Genomic DNA, 17,242 nt, shown 5'->3' with positions numbered 1-17,242 from the left:
AAAAATGCAGTAACTTTCCCAAAGAAACGCCAAATCACACCAAAGTTGGCATGAAGGAGGACCTTCGGGTTCCCATAGGATCTATGGGGTCATAAGCTGATATCATCAAAACCGCGGCCCGTGAAAACAGGATGTCACTTTTTTTCCTGGGAAAGGTCGCTATGTCTACATTCAATCCGCTTTAAACTGTGTCAGGTGACTGATAACTAGTGGGTCGTTTGAAGCACAGTGACTTTCCATAAAAGGGCGTGGCCGTGGTGGCGCGGCGAAGTTGGACATCACGCCATGGCCATACGTTTTGGCTTTTATTTCCACATACATCATCTGATCTGCACCAAATTCAATGTGATTGATCCTAGTCCAGCCCCTAACAGAGATCTGATGACATATTTAACGGGCGTGGCCTAATTCGTCCACAGCACCCCCTAGAAGATTTTAAAAAAAAATCAGCCCCGAGCCATGCTTTGACCGAGGATTGGGAAATTTGGTACACTACACATATGTAACTTCTCAGGACCTACAAAAAAGTTCCTTGGAGCGTTGGTCCAAACCCAACAGAATTCGGCAATTTTGGATTGAAGTTGCCATTTTGACCCCGGATTTGCCCTTTCTTGCCCGCATATCTGAGCGAACTCCTCCTACAGCTTTTGACTTAAAGACTTGAAAATCACTAAGTTTACTCTTAAGGCATTGGAGATCAAAAGTTATCTAAAGCTTTTTGATACATGAAAGCGTGTAGGCGTGGCCACGCTTCAAAATATGACTTCTCGCCATGAAAGACGAAATTGATATAGCTCCTACAAGGAAAGTCATAGACACATGAAACCTTTTGTGATTGATCTGCCACTAGCCCTGAACAATATTCACTGGTCAGATGCTGACATCATCGAAGCCCCGCCCCCTGAGAACAGGAAGTATCACATTTTCCTTTAGAGAGTCAATTTTTGATGTTCTTCACCTAATCAATGTGAAACTGTTCCAAGTAACAGATAACATAATGGTCTAAGACAGTCTCCAGTACTGACTGGTTTAACTTCAGGGTGTGGCCAATTCTGATGTCGCGCCACGGCCATACGTTTGTCTCTAAATTACACATGCATGATCCGATTTATTCCAAACTGAATATAGTTGATCTTTGACAACCCCCAAACAGCTCTATTGAATTGCATTACATTGATTGCACTGAAATTTAGATCAACAAGGGCTATATCTCCCTCATATATCATCGGATCCACTTGAAATGTAGTATACATGATCAAGAGTTAATGATGGACATGTTGACACAGTCAATAGATGACATCACTTTAGCACCGCCCACTAATACACAAACGAGTGTAGCTTCCAAAAGGAAGGTCCGATTTGCTCCAAAGTTAATATGGTTGATCTTTGTCAGCCCCCAAACAGCTCTATTGGATTACATTGGACTTTGGATTAACAGCGCCCCCTAGGATATTTCAAGTGCTCTCTCCCTCATACATAATCGGATCCAGTTGGAAATGTAGTATACATCATCAGGGATCAATGCTGAACATGTTGGTACAATCAGTTCATGACATCATTTCAGCTTTGTCCACTAATAAAAAATGACTGCAGCTTCCGTCTGGAAGGTCCAATTTACTCCAAATTTGGAATGCTTCTCGCCAGACCAGAACTCTCCATTACCGAAGATCATATGACATGTCGCTCACAGTCCCCATTTGGAATGGAACGGCGGCCTCATTGGTGGCGTGCAGCCGGCGATGCCAGGCTCCCGCGGTCGCTGCACAGGCCGAGTTGCGCTGAAGTGTGAGGGCCTTCAATGCTGCTTGCAGCTTTAATTCTGATTTTTTTACATCTGATTTTTTTCGTTAGTATTTTAATGTTTATAAAATAAGTAAGCATTGTATACAAAACAAATTCCTTGTATGTCCAAAAACGTACTTGGCAATAAAGCTTTTCTGATTCTGTTAGATACTGACGTGAATTGCCAGAATAGTTGCAATGCATGCAGTCAAACTCCGTCTCATCTTACCCAAACATTTTTTCTTCCTGATTGACAAGCAGTAGTGTTTTCTTTTTGTACCCACTGGTGTTTGAGTGATCCAGATTGTGTAAACTGTAGCTGCAGTGCAGGAACATGCATAGTGGGGCTACTGGAAGGAGATGATTATAGTAAGTCTGTCTGAACATTTGTTTTGGGGGAAGTAGAGCAAGATACAGCAGCTCTGCAAAAACGTCATTGAGACTTTAAAGTCCATCTTCATTGAACACCGGACCATGTGGTTTTTATAACAATTTGACTGGAAATTATCAATGAAAATCTTTGCTAATGAAAGCTGGCCATTCCAGTCTGTCCTGTTTATCTTCACAAACTGCTTTCATTTGTGTTTTATTGGTTAGTTTTCCTGAAATCCACACAGTGTTCTCATACAGGTCCTTCTCAAAATATTAGCATATTGTGATAAAGTTCATTATTTTCCATAATGTCATGATGAAAATTTAACATTCATATATTTTAGATTCATTGCACACTAACTGAAATATTTCAGGTCTTTTATTGTCTTAATACGGATGATTTTGGCATACAGCTCATGAAAACCCAAAATTCCTATCTCACAAAATTAGCATATCATTAAAAGGGTCTCTAAACGAGCTATGAACCTAATCATCTGAATCAACGAGTTAACTCTAAACACCTGCAAAAGATTCCTGAGGCCTTTAAAACTCCCAGCCTGGTTCATCACTCAAAACCCCAATAATGGGTAAGACTGCCGACCTGACTGCTGTCCAGAAGGCCACTATTGACACCCTCAAGCAAGAGGGTAAGACAGAGAAAGTAATTTCTGAACGAATAGGCTGTTCCCAGAGTGCTGTATCAAGGCACCTCAGTGGGAAGTCTGTGGGAAGGCAAACATGTGGCAGAAAACGCTGCACAACAAGAAGAGGTGACTGGACCCTGAGGAAGATTGTGGAGAAGGGCCGATTCCAGACCTTGGGGGACCTGCGGAAGCAGTGGACTGAGTCTGGAGTAGAAACATCCAGAGCCACCGTGCACAGGAAATGGGCTACAGGTGCCACATTCCCCAGTTCTGGGCTACAGAGAAGCAGCACTGGACTGTTGCTCAGTGGTCCAAAGTACTTTTTTCGGATGAAAGCAAATTCTGCATGTCATTCGGAAATCAAGGTGCCAGAGTCTGGAGGAAGACTGGGGAGAAGGAAATGCCAAAATGCCAGAAGTCCAGTGTCAAGTACCCACAGTCAGTGATGGTCTGGGGTGCCGTGTCAGCTGCTGGTGTTGGTCCACAGTGTTTTATCAAGGGCAGGGTCAATGCAGCTAGCTATCAGGAGATTTTGGAGCACTTTCATGCTTCCATCTGCTGAAAAGCTTTATGGAGATGAAGATTTCATTTTTCAGCACGACCTGGCACCTGCTCACAGTGCCAAAACCACTGGTAAATGGTTTACTGACCATGGTATCACTGTGCTCAATTGGCCTGCCAACTCTCCTGACCTGAACCCCATAGAGAATCTGTGGGATATTGTGAAGAGAACGTTGAGAGACTCAAGACCCAACACTCTGGATGAGCTAAAGGCCGCGATCGAAGCATCCTGGGCCTCCATAAGACCTCAGTGCCACAGGCTGATTGCCTCCATGCCACGCCGCATTGAAGCAGTCATTTCTGCAAAAGGATTCCCGACCAAGTATTGAGTGCATAACTGTACATGATTATTTGAAGGTTGACATTTTTTGTATTAAAAACACTTTTCTTTTATTGGTCGGATGAAATATGCTAATTTTGTGAGATAGGAATTTTGGGTTTTCATGAGCTGTATGCCAAAATCATCCGTATTAAGACAATAAAAGACCTGAAATATTTCAGTTAGTGTGCAATGAATCTAAAATATATGCATGTTAAATTTTCATCATGACATTATGGAAAATAATGAACTTTATCACAATATGCTAATATTTTGAGAAGGACCTGTATATGGCTCAAATGTTTTGCTGCAGGAAAGCAGGATGGAAGTAAACAACTCTGGAGAAGGAAGATGATTAAAAACATGTCAATAAGGAGGAAGCAAGAAAAACAAACATGCTATTCTATAGGTGACAAACTACATTTGAAATGAGCTTTATTTTTACAAAAATGATCTCTGAATGTTCTCCAAAAGAAAAAACAAAACCCGTCGAGTTATGAGTATTGGAATTGTACTTTCTGTGTGCCTGTGGTTGTAGTATCTGAGCCAATAGCTGGCATCAGTAGTCTGATCAATTTCTTTTTTTGTGTGTGTGAAAGGTGTTAACATTTCTTCCCCTTACCCAATATACAAATTAGTAGATTTGGCCTACGGAACAGACAAAATATCTTAAAATAATGGAAAGCAATAAACAACTGATGGGATTTCAACAGCAGGGAGTGGGGGAACAAAATTAAAATACATGTAATTTGCAATGAAAATGTATTAAAAAGTTCACGCGAAGGTAGACAGATTAACGCATATTAAAGACTTGCAGAAATATGAAAAAATAAAATTAAACAGAAAAATGCATTGAGACTCACGCACGTTAGAAATAAAACGGGTCCATTTAAATGAAAAAAACTAAGTGAAGCACGCTCCAATCATCCAGAAGGTCGCATGATGGGTTAGTTTCCAACTTCCGGTTTCTATTGAAAATAAATAACTTTACGGAATAAAAAACAAAACAAAAAAAAAACACAGAAATTTGAAAGAATCAACGATCCTTCCGTTGCAGTCATAAAATGTTATAGTAATTTTTGTGGTCCAAAAGGATCCAGTATAAAAACTAATTTAGACCTTAATTTATTTTACAGCTGTGACAATTAACTTTACCGGCTACATATGGCAGGCGTATCAGTACTGCCCTCATGTGGAACAAAACAATACTGCATCAATAGGATTTCATACATTTCAGTACACAGTTATAATTGTGCATAAATCTTTATTTGTTACAACATACCAGTTATGCTGTTTACACCATAAACCTGCTCAAAAATATAGGTGAATTGAAAAACTGTCAAAAATATCCAGTTCACTGTCTCTTTAGGTTTCATAAGCATGAGTTCAATCCCAGAAATTCTCCAGCTCCACACATCTTCCGCACCAAACATTTAACTGGGGATAATGATAAAGTTAGAGGAAATAAACATTTCCAATCAGAAAATGAAACTGAATGAAGAGAAATGGAAGCCAAAATTTTTTGTAGAGTGATCAGAACTTTAGTTGACAATACTGTTTTCCTTGTATTAAAAACAATGTCCTCATGATAGTGCTAGATAATACAACTTTGAGTCTTGCAATCTGCAAAATGCTAATAGCCCCACCTTTTCCAACAAAGTGGTCATAAAACACTGAAAAAAGTATTTATTGGTAAGGTAGATCTTCAGGATGATGCTGTGTAGGTGTAAAATGGAAAGGTGCAACATACCTGCAGCTGGCTGACTGCTACTCTGGCATGAAACACCTTCAAATGACCTTATCTATATCATCAACATGTCCTAGATGCTGCACTCTGGGTTACTCTGGAAGCTGAGTAAACTATGTACAGGGAACTTCTGAATAGTCTGAAGCTTGAACAATATTAGAGACAGCCACCTGTTATATTCATTTACTTAGCATCAGAACTGCAGGTTATCCAGAAGGCTTTGAGTGGGACACATCCAGTAAAACAACCAAAACAAAATCTAAATCTAGTGGGAAGAGACTAAGTAGCATTCATCAAAGAAGTCTGAAGTACTATGAACTTCGGCTATACAGTAAAACCTACTTTCATAGCTTAGATTTCCAAGATAGATCTGCATGTCTGGGGGTGGAGGGAGGATAAAACAAGCAGTGGGATGATCTGAAAACACAAAACAATTATATGAACTTCAGTTCTGTCTACTTTGTGTGAACCATGGATGTACTGAAGAGAAGTTTCTGCTTTTTCTTCTTCTTCTTCCCTCCCTTTTCATCTGAAACACAAGATTAAGAGTGAGTGCACGTTAACCAACAGCTAACGCCTGGTCACACAGCAGGATTTTTATGCTGCTTTCTGACATGCCACGATCATCAGGATGGCTCTGAATATAATCTTATGAGATATTCCTGCCGTGTGTGGTGTGTCATCTAATCATGCTCAAAAAGACATCAGGACCGCTCCGACTTCAAATCGGGGAAATTAAACATGTTAGATGGTCTTGGCCCAATATCCTTCCGTGTGGGTTGTTCCCCGAGGACTAATAACTTGCAGCCTGTTGAATGTGACGTACAGCCAATCAAAGCGAGGTGACAGAAACGCGGAGGGGAATTACTCTGAACTGACGTTTGATCTCGAGAGGATTTGTGAGATATCTGTTTGTGAGTGAAATCTGCTTGTGTGTGCCTGCTGTGTGGTTGGACACCACAGCAGGACCAAACCGGTTATACAGGTCCTTCTCAAAATATTAGCATATTGTGATAAAGTTAATTATTTTTCATAATGTCATGATGAAAATTTAACATTCATATATTTTAGATTCATTGCACACTAACTGAAATATTTCAGGTCTTTTATTGTCTTAATACGGATGATTTTGGCATACAGCTCATGAAAACCCAAAATTCCTATCTCACAAAATTAGCATATCATTAAAAGGGTCTCTAAACGAGCTATGAACCTAATCATCTGAATCAACGAGTTAACTCTAAACACCTGCAAAAGATTCATGAGGCCTTTAAAACTCCCAGCCTGGTTCATCACTCAAAACCCCAATCATGGGTAAGACTGCCGACCTGACTGCTGTCCAGAAGGCCACTATTGACACCCTCAAGCAAGAGGGTAAGATACAGAAATAACTTTCTGTACAAATAGGCTGTTCCCAGAGTGCTGTATCAAGGCACCTCAGTGGGAAGTCTGTGGGAAGGACAAAGTGTGGCAGAAAACGCTGCACAACGAGAAGAGGTGACCGGACCCTGAGGAGGATTGTGGAGAAGGGCCGATTCCAGACCTTGGGGGACCTGCGGAAGCAGTGGACTGAGTCTGGAGTAGAAACATCCAGAGCCACCGTGCACAGGCGTGTGCAGGAAATGGGCTACAGGTGCCGCATTCCCCAGACCTGGGCTACAGAGAAGAAGCACTGGACTGTTGCTCAGTGGTCCAAAGTACTTTTTTCGGATGAAAGCAAATTCTGCATGTCATTCGGAAATCAAGGTGCCAGAGTCTGGAGGAAGACTGGGGAGAAGGAAATGCCAAAATGCCAGAAGTCCAGTGTCAAGTACCCACAGTCAGTGATGGTCTGGGGTGCCGTGTCAGCTGCTGGTGTTGGTCCACTGTGTTTTATCAAGGGCAGGGTCAATGCAGCTAGCTATCAGGAGATTTTGGAGCACTTCATGCTTCCATCTGCTGAAAAGCTTTATGGAGATGAAGATTTCATTTTTCAGCACGACCTGGCACCTGCTCACAGTGCCAAAACCACTGGTAAATGGTTTACTGACCATGGTATCACTGTGCTCAATTGGCCTGCCAACTCTCCTGACCTGAACCCCATAGAGAATCTGTGGGATATTGTGAAGAGAACGTTGAGAGACTCAAGACCCAACACTCTGGATGAGCTAAAGGCCGCTATCGAAGCATCCTGGGCCTCCATAAGACCTCAGCAGTGCCACAGGCTGATTGCCTCCATGCCACGCCGCATTGAAGCAGTAATTTCTGCCAAAGGATTCCAAGTATTGAGTGCATAACTGTACATGATTATTTGATGGTTGACGTTTTTTGTATTAAAAACACTTTTCTTTTATTGGTCGGATGAAATATGCTAATTTTGTGAGATAGGAATTTTGGGTTTTCATGAGCTGTATGCCAAAATCATCCGTATTAAGACAATAAAAGACCTGAAATATTTCAGTTAGTGTGCAATGAATCTAAAATATATGAATGTTAAATTTTCATCATGACATTATGGAAAATAATGAACTTTATCACAATATGCTAATATTTTGAGAAGGACCTGTATCTGTGATTTTGTATCGCTATATGTGGGGTCTCTCAGGTTTAGAAAATCAGCGAACAATTTGCATCCTGCAATCCTGCCATGTGAACCAGGCTTAAATCAGTTCATTTATCGTTTGTACAGTTCCTGACCTGGTTCTACCACAGGTGGCTGTGAGGAAGCAGCACCATGGTCTAGCTGCAGAAGAGCCTTCTCAAAAGCCTGACTGAATGAATTCTGAAAGCTGGGTATGGGAACACGATCCGACCCATCGCTCTCACCGTCGCTGTCTGCTGCTGGGGCGGCCAGCAGCTTGTCTGCATGTGAGAAAACAATCCTCAGGCCAGGAAACCATATAGTCAGGCTAAAATCCTCTACAGTAGAACAAGTACATGTTTAAAAGAAATGTACAAACAATTCACAAAGTTCTAGACATTTTGTTTTTATTGTTTGACCAATATTTCTCAACTCATGAAAAGGTCATTTGTTCCAACTCCTATTAGCAGTAAAAGTGCACAGCAACCCACAAATGACAGGAATTCTTCTTTGTAAACATGTTATTATCAGATCATCAACAAGTTTTGTTTTCTGTTGTAGGAAATTAAAGGAGAAGAGGTTTTGGTTTGATGATTATTTAAAGCTGATGAAGCTCTTTAAACACCTTCATTTTTTAAATAAGATATTCCAAAAACAATCTAGACCTCTGGATGTTCCATTTCTGTGAACATTCCTATGTCAGGAATGTTTCGCATTTTCCAAACACAAACGGACGCATTTTTAACGGGATTTTATGTGATAGACCAATACAAAGCAGTGCATCATTTTTCCCCAAATAAAAATGTGAGAAGTGTGGCTTAGATCTGCATTTCTTTTAGTTGGAGCCCTTTTAAAGTGGAACTAAACCCCAAATCAAATTTTCTTTGCAGAACAACTAGGCCTTAACGGTGCTATCTTTATGTTACTGTCCTGTTTTTCACTAAACCAGATGTAAAATCATAACCCCACCCAGAGACAAATTTTGAATGCCACTAAAATGGGCGGTGCCTGAGGGGCGTGGTCAAGTGTGGGGATGAGAGGAGGGAGTTAAGCAGGGGTGTGGTCAGGAGGATGAGGGAAAGTGGCAGCTAGCTTAATCTGACATGGAGATTGAGCAGAGCCCCGCTGGTAGTTTTGCCACGGATAGATCTTTTAAGGTGGAGGATTTTTCACCATACTCGTCAATGGAGTTTGAGGGAGGTTTTATGAAGCCCAGCGGGCCTGAGCCTTATCAGTTTGAGCCGCTGGCGCAGTGATGCCCCAAACCGGCGCTGCCGAGGCAGGAAAGGTTAGAACGGGTCCAGTTTCTCAGTGGTAAATTGATGCTAGTAGCAACATTGCTAACATGAACTAACGTTCAAAGCAGTAACAACCTTTTAGAAACTTTAAATTTTCTTGTAGATTTATATTATCTCATTCCCAAAGAAAGTGGGTTCAGCAAGGAAGATGTTGAACAAAAGACTGCGGCGACAAGGTTCAGCTCGGGGAGTTGGGGGGGTTTGTGGTGGCAGGTCCGGCTGGTAGCGGTTAGGTTGGTGTTAACGTTCATTTATCGTTACCAAGGTGAACTGCTCAATATATTATGATATTCATTTTAGGCCATATCACCCAGCCGTAGATCGAAGGCATAAATCATAAAACGCTATAATCAATGCTTGCAGTTCCAACTCACTACAGGGCCGCACGTCTGAGTGAGATGGACCAGGGCTGTGATGTAGACAGTACCAAGTCTTACTGTTTGAACCAATAGGAAAATTCCCCTGCAGTAACAACTGTTCAACCCAAAGAGGGCAGCACTAAGCACTTAAGGACAAATATTGAGAGATACTGAGAGACGGCCATACGTAATTTTATTTCTAAATATGTTTAAAAACCCTGAATTATTTGCTTCCACTTCTATATAATGTGGTACTTTGTATTGATCTACCACAGGGGTCTCTAGCGCCAGTCCTGCAGGTTTTATTGGATCCCTGCTCCAACACACCCAAAGCATAATGGCTGAGTTCATCAAGTTCTGGAGAGGCCTGGTAATGAGTTGTTCATTTGATTCAGGTGTGTTCGACCAGGGTTGCATCACAAAGTTGTAGTACCATAGCTCTCGAGACCCAGAGTTGGTCTTACACATAACAATTGACTGAAATTCATAGCAGTAATGTGACAAAATGTGGAAATGTTCAAGGGCTAGGATTACTTTTGAAAGGAACAATCTAGCATTAAAACTTTTTGCAATCAGCAGAACATTTCAGGTTTGAATTACCTTTCTTTGGAGTAATCCTGGGCCCAGCATCAGCTCTGGCTTTCCCATCTTTTAGCATCTGAACAGAAAACAGTTTCAAACAGAATTTACATTTGTAGTTAATTACTTCTTTTCTCATTAGCCATTCAAAAATGTTCCCCCCACACACACACCTGTGCAAAGGACATGCAGTGGGCATCATCCTCCACGCTTCCCACAGTAGGCCCGGACACACTCAGACTTGGGAATCTCATCCCATCTAAAACAAAGGAGGGGAAAAAACATCAGAAGGAATCAGCATTTTCTAATGTTCAGACAAGGAATAAACGTCAGCTTTAAACAGTAAAAACTGATGGAAGAGCTGATCCTACCAGAAGAAGGGCTGCTGCTGATGGGGGATGGAGGGGCTAAAGTAAAGTCAGGTTGGATTGGTGGGCTGCTGTAGTGAGGAGAGCCAAATGCTGGGAAATGATGAAGGTTCTCCAGTCCAATATGTACCTCAGGATCTGGCAGGACAAAAAGAACCGAACATTAAATAGTAATAGCACAGTCTGTACATGTTATAGGAGTTTGAAGACTCTTTACTTACATTTACCCTGCTTCTTGTTCTCCTCAATTTCAATCCGCTTCTCCCTACGTTTTTCATCCCTCGCTTTCTTCTGCCTCAGACGCTTTCTTTTCTCCAAGTCATCTGAAAGTTTGATGCATAATTAAAGCATTAAAAAAATTTCTGAAAAGAAGAATCTTAAAAGCTCAGGATGAAAGCTGTGTCTAAAGTGTTCAAACCTGCGAATGTGTCCAGAGTTTCTTTGGACAGGATCGGCGGCTGCAGGGCCAGCTCACAGATGCTGAATTCACATGTGAGCGGCAGGTGAGCCAGGTAGCGATGCCGACGACGGATCTCCTAAAATAAACCAATGAAAGGATTTTAATGATTAGCTTTAACTAAAAATAAAATAAAAATATATTTTAGCTTAAGCTAAATCTACACAAACCCACAAGCTTGAAATGAATCTTATTTGCCACCGGTATTTCTTAATGTTCGCTGACCTCAGTGACTGTGTGTCCTACTATCTCCACCACTGCGGCAGTGATGGAGTCAGGACAGGCCTCCAAGCTGCCATATTCACGCAAAAGACAGCGCACATTCACAGGATGCAGGAACATCTGCTGGCAGTCGTCAGCTGGCAGACAAATAAGAGAAGGGACAGAAAAAACGATGGAATCAGATAAAACCCTAATCTGAAGCATACAATCAATTTAACATCCTGGAATTTTAAATAATCAGAGTCCAAGACACTAATTTTCCAACAAACAACTCAAAACGTTTTTGATTATGCAGAACAACAAAGATAAAAAGATGTTACAGATATCAAATAATTTTATTCATTTCCATTCTGAGGACCACAGACAACTGGCGCAATAACAAAGATGATCATTTCCCTACATGCATACTGTTGGTCCGAGCAGGTAGGAAAAGAGAAAGTCACACCTTGGTAGAAATAGTAGTAAGGTCCATGCACCACAGTAGCAGAGGGACGGGCAGAGTCCGCCTGGTTGGGTGGGGTGTCTTCCTCAAGTTGGGACTCTGGGGGGGGGTCCGAAATAGCCTCAGGGGACTCCTCCAGCACACTCTCCAGGATGGGATCGGGAGTGCCTGGAAGCTCGGCATCCGTGTCTTTGGTGGGCTCCGCCACCTCATCATCAAAAGCTGAGGAGTACTGCAGCACAGGCTACAAGAGAAGTGAGTGATGGAGTCATACTGTATCTTAATGAGGAACTACAGAAAAATAAAATACAGCAAAATAATCTGATCCACCACAAGATGGTGTTACCTTGGCACTGATGGTATTAATCACCACCTCCTCCACAGGGGAAGGAGGATCTTTCAGAGTCAGTGAAGACAGGTCAGGGTTGTCTGCGTTCACCACTTGCTGCTTCAGCAGTGTTTCCTCTTGTTCCTATAACATTAAGACAGATGGTTATGTGCTTGTATGGTTTATGATTTTTAAAGCAATCCTAATATTTAAAATTTAAGCACTTTTGCAATAGCTCTTTATCCCTGCTCCTTTCTAGATCTTAAGGACATCTTTTTTTTTTAATATTTTTTCGGCAGTAGTGGCCTTTATTTTTAATTTTTAACAGTAGGCAGACAGGAAAGAGGGGTAGAGAAAGGGGGAGACATTCGGCAAATCTCGCCGGGTCCGGGATTCGAACCTGGGACGACCGCTTCGAGGACTGTAGCCTCCGTATATGGTCGCGCGCTTCACCCCAACACCATCAGCGCCGCGCCTCTTAAGGACATCTTTAAATGTGTTATCAGTTTGTTTGATTAATGACTAATTTTCCTAAATCTTTGGTGCTACAGGCAGGAGAACAGTTCTACCTGTAAAAGACAGAGGGCGCTCTGGATGAAGCAGCCCTCAGATTCCTCTTCTAGACTTAGCTGAGCCTGCAGGATTCCCATCTCCTCTGTGACCAAGCTAAGGACCTGCGCTGAGGAGGTCAGCAGCAGCTTAGAGTATGGACTCAAAGAAGCATCTAGAAAAAAAAAGTTACCATCAGCAATAAATAAATAAAAAATTTCCAAACTACTCAATAATCACATGTATTGCTACAAAGTTAGCTACTATATAAAGGTTACTTTCATTCTGGAATACACTAGGAAGAAAATTTAAAAACTTGTTTTTTCCAAACGTCAGGTTTCCACATTTTTCATGTTATCATTTAACATTTATTCCAAACAACAAAAAGAGTTCATTATCAGGCGGATATTTCTACTGTTGTCAGGTTAAAAAACATGAAACCTGCGCAATGACACAATGGTTGGATGGATAGAAGAAGTGAAAAGGAAGAAAACATAAATGGATGAATGGAGGTCTAGATGAAAGGCTGGATGGATGAAAGGAAAACTGAACGTATATAAAGTGTGGAAATACAAATTGTTTTACTATTTATTTCAATTCATGGAATATTTCCTGTTCTAAACTTATCCAGTATGAGTTTATTACCTCCAAAGCGAACAGGCTCCTCCACCTTCACCCACCGGGAGCTTGGCATAGCCACCAGAGCCCCCTTTTCTCTCCGCATCAGACGCATGGTGATTACATCCCCAACCACGTACTGCTTGGTTTCCATAGCAACCACACTGCAACAAAGGCAAATATGGCTGACACTGTCTGAACACACCATGAAACTAACTGATCAATTTTTGCAAACAAATATTCACTGCATCCCTTCTGCAGGTTTTTCCATTAGCCCCTCACACAAACCATTTCCTGTCCTCATTTACCTCTTCAAGTCAGCTGTGTGCACGGCCTCATAGCAGATTGGACACTTGGACCAGCTCTTGTCACTGAGAGACAGGTAGTGGAGCATGCACGGCCAGCAGAAGATGTGTCCACACCGTGTGATGCGAGCCACCACAGGAGGATAGAGGCAGATCGGGCAAGACGGCATCTCATGGCTATAGATGCGCTGTCGTTGCACAGAAGAGATTTGTCATTATGCACTGAATTTGTTTTGGACATTAAGAAAATGACGGCAATACGTTTGGTGCAAAGAGAAGCTTAAGCTTTCACTTTGATGGATCCACACTCACCACTTGCTGCACACAGTCCCAGTTGACCAGAGTGTCTGGATCAGTGAAGTGAGCCTTGTAGTCCTGGTTATCAGTCACCACAAACTGGCAGCTAAATTACAAATCCATCATGAATTTAACATGTTATTTCTGTAGTTCAAATCCCCGACTACCTCAGGACCTGCTTACTTGGCCTGGAGAAAAAGCTCCTTGTTGAAGGGCTTGTTCTTGTGGCCCCACTTGTTTCTGCGGCCCCAGTAGGAGTGGCCGCTGTCTCCGATGCCATCGTTACCTCCACGAGGTTCGAATGTGAAATTCAGCAGGTGATTCAGGCTAATTTTTTTGGGACCAGCAAACTGAGCCGGGCTAAACTCGGCCCGGCGGGTTTCTGCTACCTGCAGATGCACAGGGCGATCACAGATGAATACATGTGTATTGTTCATTAACCAACACTGAGAAAATTTATCTCAAAGAATCAGTTGTTTTTACAAAGCAAAGAGGATGATGATACGCATTGACAATACGAACCTCTTCCCGTCGTCCTCCACCCGTGACTCCATACTGTCGTCCTCCACCTCTCTGAGGTGGTCTCTTGTCGAAATTCTTGCTTTTCTGTGAATTGGTGCGACAAGGGCCAGATAAACTTTCAGCTTTAGGAAAGGAGGGCTCACGCTTACGGTTGTAGCGCTTAGAGCCCCCATTATTTTTACCTTCTGAAACAGAAATAATAAAATACGTTAGATGGGGAAATGTACATAATTATTTTTTAGAACTTCAGTACATTTAAAAGACTAAATGGTTTGGACTCTTTGGTGACTAATGTACAAACAGGCTGCCTCAAGCTCCCTTTTCACAATTTAAGCCCCCAATAATGATGACATCATTGTATGAGAAGATTTTTATGTCCTCAAAGATGAAAGAAAAATACTCAAAAACTACACTACCAGTCAAACGTTTTAGACACACTTTCTCATTTAATGGTTTTCTTTATGTTTATGACTATTTACATTGTGCAGAGTGAATGAACACATATGGAATTATGTAGCAGCCACTCTGCTGTGATGACTGAAATATGAACTTCTGGCCGTCTCTCAATGAACGTCTGGGAAGTTTTTTCAAGACTCTATGAAAAACCATTTCAAATGACCACCTCATGAAGCTTATGGAGAGAATGCTAATAGACCAAAGCAGTCATCAGAGCAAAGGGTGGCTATTTGGAAGAATCGAAAATATAAAAATTTTATTTCACACTTTCTGTTTACTATATAAATCCACGTGTGTTCATTCATAGTTTTGTTTCCTTTGGTGAGAATCTACAATCTAAATCTAAATATTCAGGAAAATAAAGAAACCTATTAAGTGAGAAATGTAGTGTACATCCACATAATCTCTGTCAATCATTAATCTGATGAAAACAACACATTGATGGTTGACAAGAGAATTGCAGAGTTCATGGCTAAAAACTTGTCTAAATTCTAGCATTATTTTTTAAAACAGATTTCAAACATTTGAGTGATCTTAGATCATTGAAGCTTTTTCCACCCAGCCACATTTCTGCCTGGAAGAAGATGGTTCACCACTATGGATCCAGTTAATGAGTTCACATTAGACAATGGATTACTCTTAAACAGTTAGTAGTCAAGAACTGGTTGCAGGTGGCATGAAAAGTAAAGTTGAACCACCAAACATTCTTATTAGGGTAACATTTTAAACACCTTCCGGCTGTTTAACAGCACATCCGTTAAGAGACAGACTGCAGGATCTACAGGAGCAGATAACCCAACTAATCAACCAGCTAATACCAGGTGTAGCAATCTGCCCAATAAGCATGTTTAAATTGAAAAATGTACAAAACTAATCCAAATTTGTTAGGACTGCAGGATATTAGGAAAACATGTGATATATGAAAATGTTGGTGAATGTTGTGGAGATATGATTTGACATAAATAATTACTTAAAGAAACAGTGTTAACATTTGCTCTGCTTTAGGTTAATTGTAAACGCAGATCCAAAACCAGGGTATATAGTATAACATGTGAAACCCAGTGTGGCAGCTGCAGCTCTGACTGTTACTGGCTCAAATGTTTTGACAGCGACGTCAGTCGCTCCTGATAAACAAGCTGTGCAGCGCTGCTGCCAGGCCCGAACACCACACAGGGAGTTGGGTTTGTTAGCTGCAAATATCCCACAGCTCAACAACCCCAAGTAGGAATTATTGGGAGAACTTGTACCTGTTTTGGGTTTAGAATCTCCAGGTGGCGGCCCTGTGGAGCTGGAACGGGGCGGAACCTTGGTGCTGGTGCTGCTGCTGGGGTTTTTCTCCATGTTTGTCTCCGTGCAGTGAGCGCTGTTGAGGCCGAGCTTTTGGCAGACAACCGTCGAGCTCTCTAGCATTAAACGGGGAAACGGAGGACAAAAACGGGTTGCAGTGAGTGCGGGTCAGGCGGCAAAGGCCCAGATTCATTTCTGTCAAACGCGGAGACCCCATCACGGCGACATCTTGACGATAAAACAAACCAGAGAAAAATACAGAGACACGGTTATGGCGTCTCAAGTCGTAAAGCCTGGCAGAGGAGAGGACTAAAGCTCGCCAAACGGGGCCAAAACCCCCTTTAAATGAGTGATTTTTGCTCGTTACGGAAAACAATATGCCCCTAACAAGGCGCTAAATGTTTTCCAGAAACTGGAAAACGACCCAATGTGGGAATTTTAGCCTAAAAACGCGTTCCGTAATGAAGAGCGCACACTAATGGCGACGGGTCGCCAGATAGGAACCTGAGAGACCCGGATGTTTCTTGTAACGCAGCCAGTCTGGTCAGAAAACAACTAAGCTAGAGACTCTGGGAAATGTAGTAGAACTCTGCACAATTTAAACAAAAATATACAGATTTTCTGGAAATGTAATAATTACAATTATGTTAGATTTAGAAACTCCATAAACCCCGCATAGAAGCTACTATGATGAAATACAACGCTGCCTCCACAAATACTGGTACGTCTGGTAAAGATAAAGAGACTTAGACTGAAAATTTAGAAAACTCCACCCTTTAATTTGAGTACATGTACTCAGTGGGGGAAATCCCAAATAATTAACAAATAATTTTTTAACAAAGTCACAGTTGTCACTAACACAGTAGTGACCCTCAATATTCCTATAAAATAGCTGTAATTGAAATAGTTTTGTAATTTCAATTCAAAAATACTTTATTAACCCAAAGGAATATTTAATGTTGTTGTAGCTCATATGATGCAGGTTTTTTCAAAGAGCCGTTGTAGATGCTGATGGCTGTGGGCAGGAAGGATCTCCTGTAGTGGTCTGTCTTGCAGCAGATCTGAAGAAACATCTGACTGAAGACACTGTTGTTGTACAACAGTCTGATGAAGAGGATGCTCAGGGTTCTCCATCTTCTTCTTCTGATATTATTTTTTGGCGGTTGGCAA

At 41.6% G+C, this 17,242-nt stretch overlaps 1 protein-coding gene across 1 annotated transcript; it reads right to left on the bottom strand.

Moving 5' to 3' along the window:
* Positions 1-4,925: 4,925 nt before the first annotated feature.
* Positions 4,926-16,595, bottom strand: rnf10 (ring finger protein 10). Its single transcript, XM_047381825.1, has 17 exons — positions 16,033-16,595; positions 14,330-14,514; positions 13,991-14,196; positions 13,823-13,913; positions 13,514-13,698; positions 13,233-13,369; positions 12,608-12,762; positions 12,057-12,182; positions 11,714-11,954; positions 11,272-11,405; positions 11,008-11,125; positions 10,811-10,912; positions 10,593-10,727; positions 10,395-10,480; positions 10,243-10,300; positions 8,102-8,266; positions 4,926-5,954 (listed from the first exon to the last, which is right to left on the bottom strand). The coding sequence occupies exons 1-17, from the start codon at positions 16,193-16,195 to the stop codon at positions 5,881-5,883; spliced, it is 2,361 nt and encodes a 786-aa protein (XP_047237781.1). The 5' UTR covers positions 16,196-16,595; the 3' UTR covers positions 4,926-5,880.
* Positions 16,596-17,242: the final 647 nt, after the last annotated feature.

The sequence above is a fragment of the Girardinichthys multiradiatus genome, chromosome 12 (genome assembly GCF_021462225.1).
Source record: "Girardinichthys multiradiatus isolate DD_20200921_A chromosome 12, DD_fGirMul_XY1, whole genome shotgun sequence".
NCBI classification, from domain to species: domain Eukaryota; kingdom Metazoa; phylum Chordata; class Actinopteri; order Cyprinodontiformes; family Goodeidae; genus Girardinichthys; species Girardinichthys multiradiatus.
The sequence above is the reverse complement of the archived record's forward strand: the minus strand, read 5'-3'. Positions and strand labels throughout refer to the sequence as shown.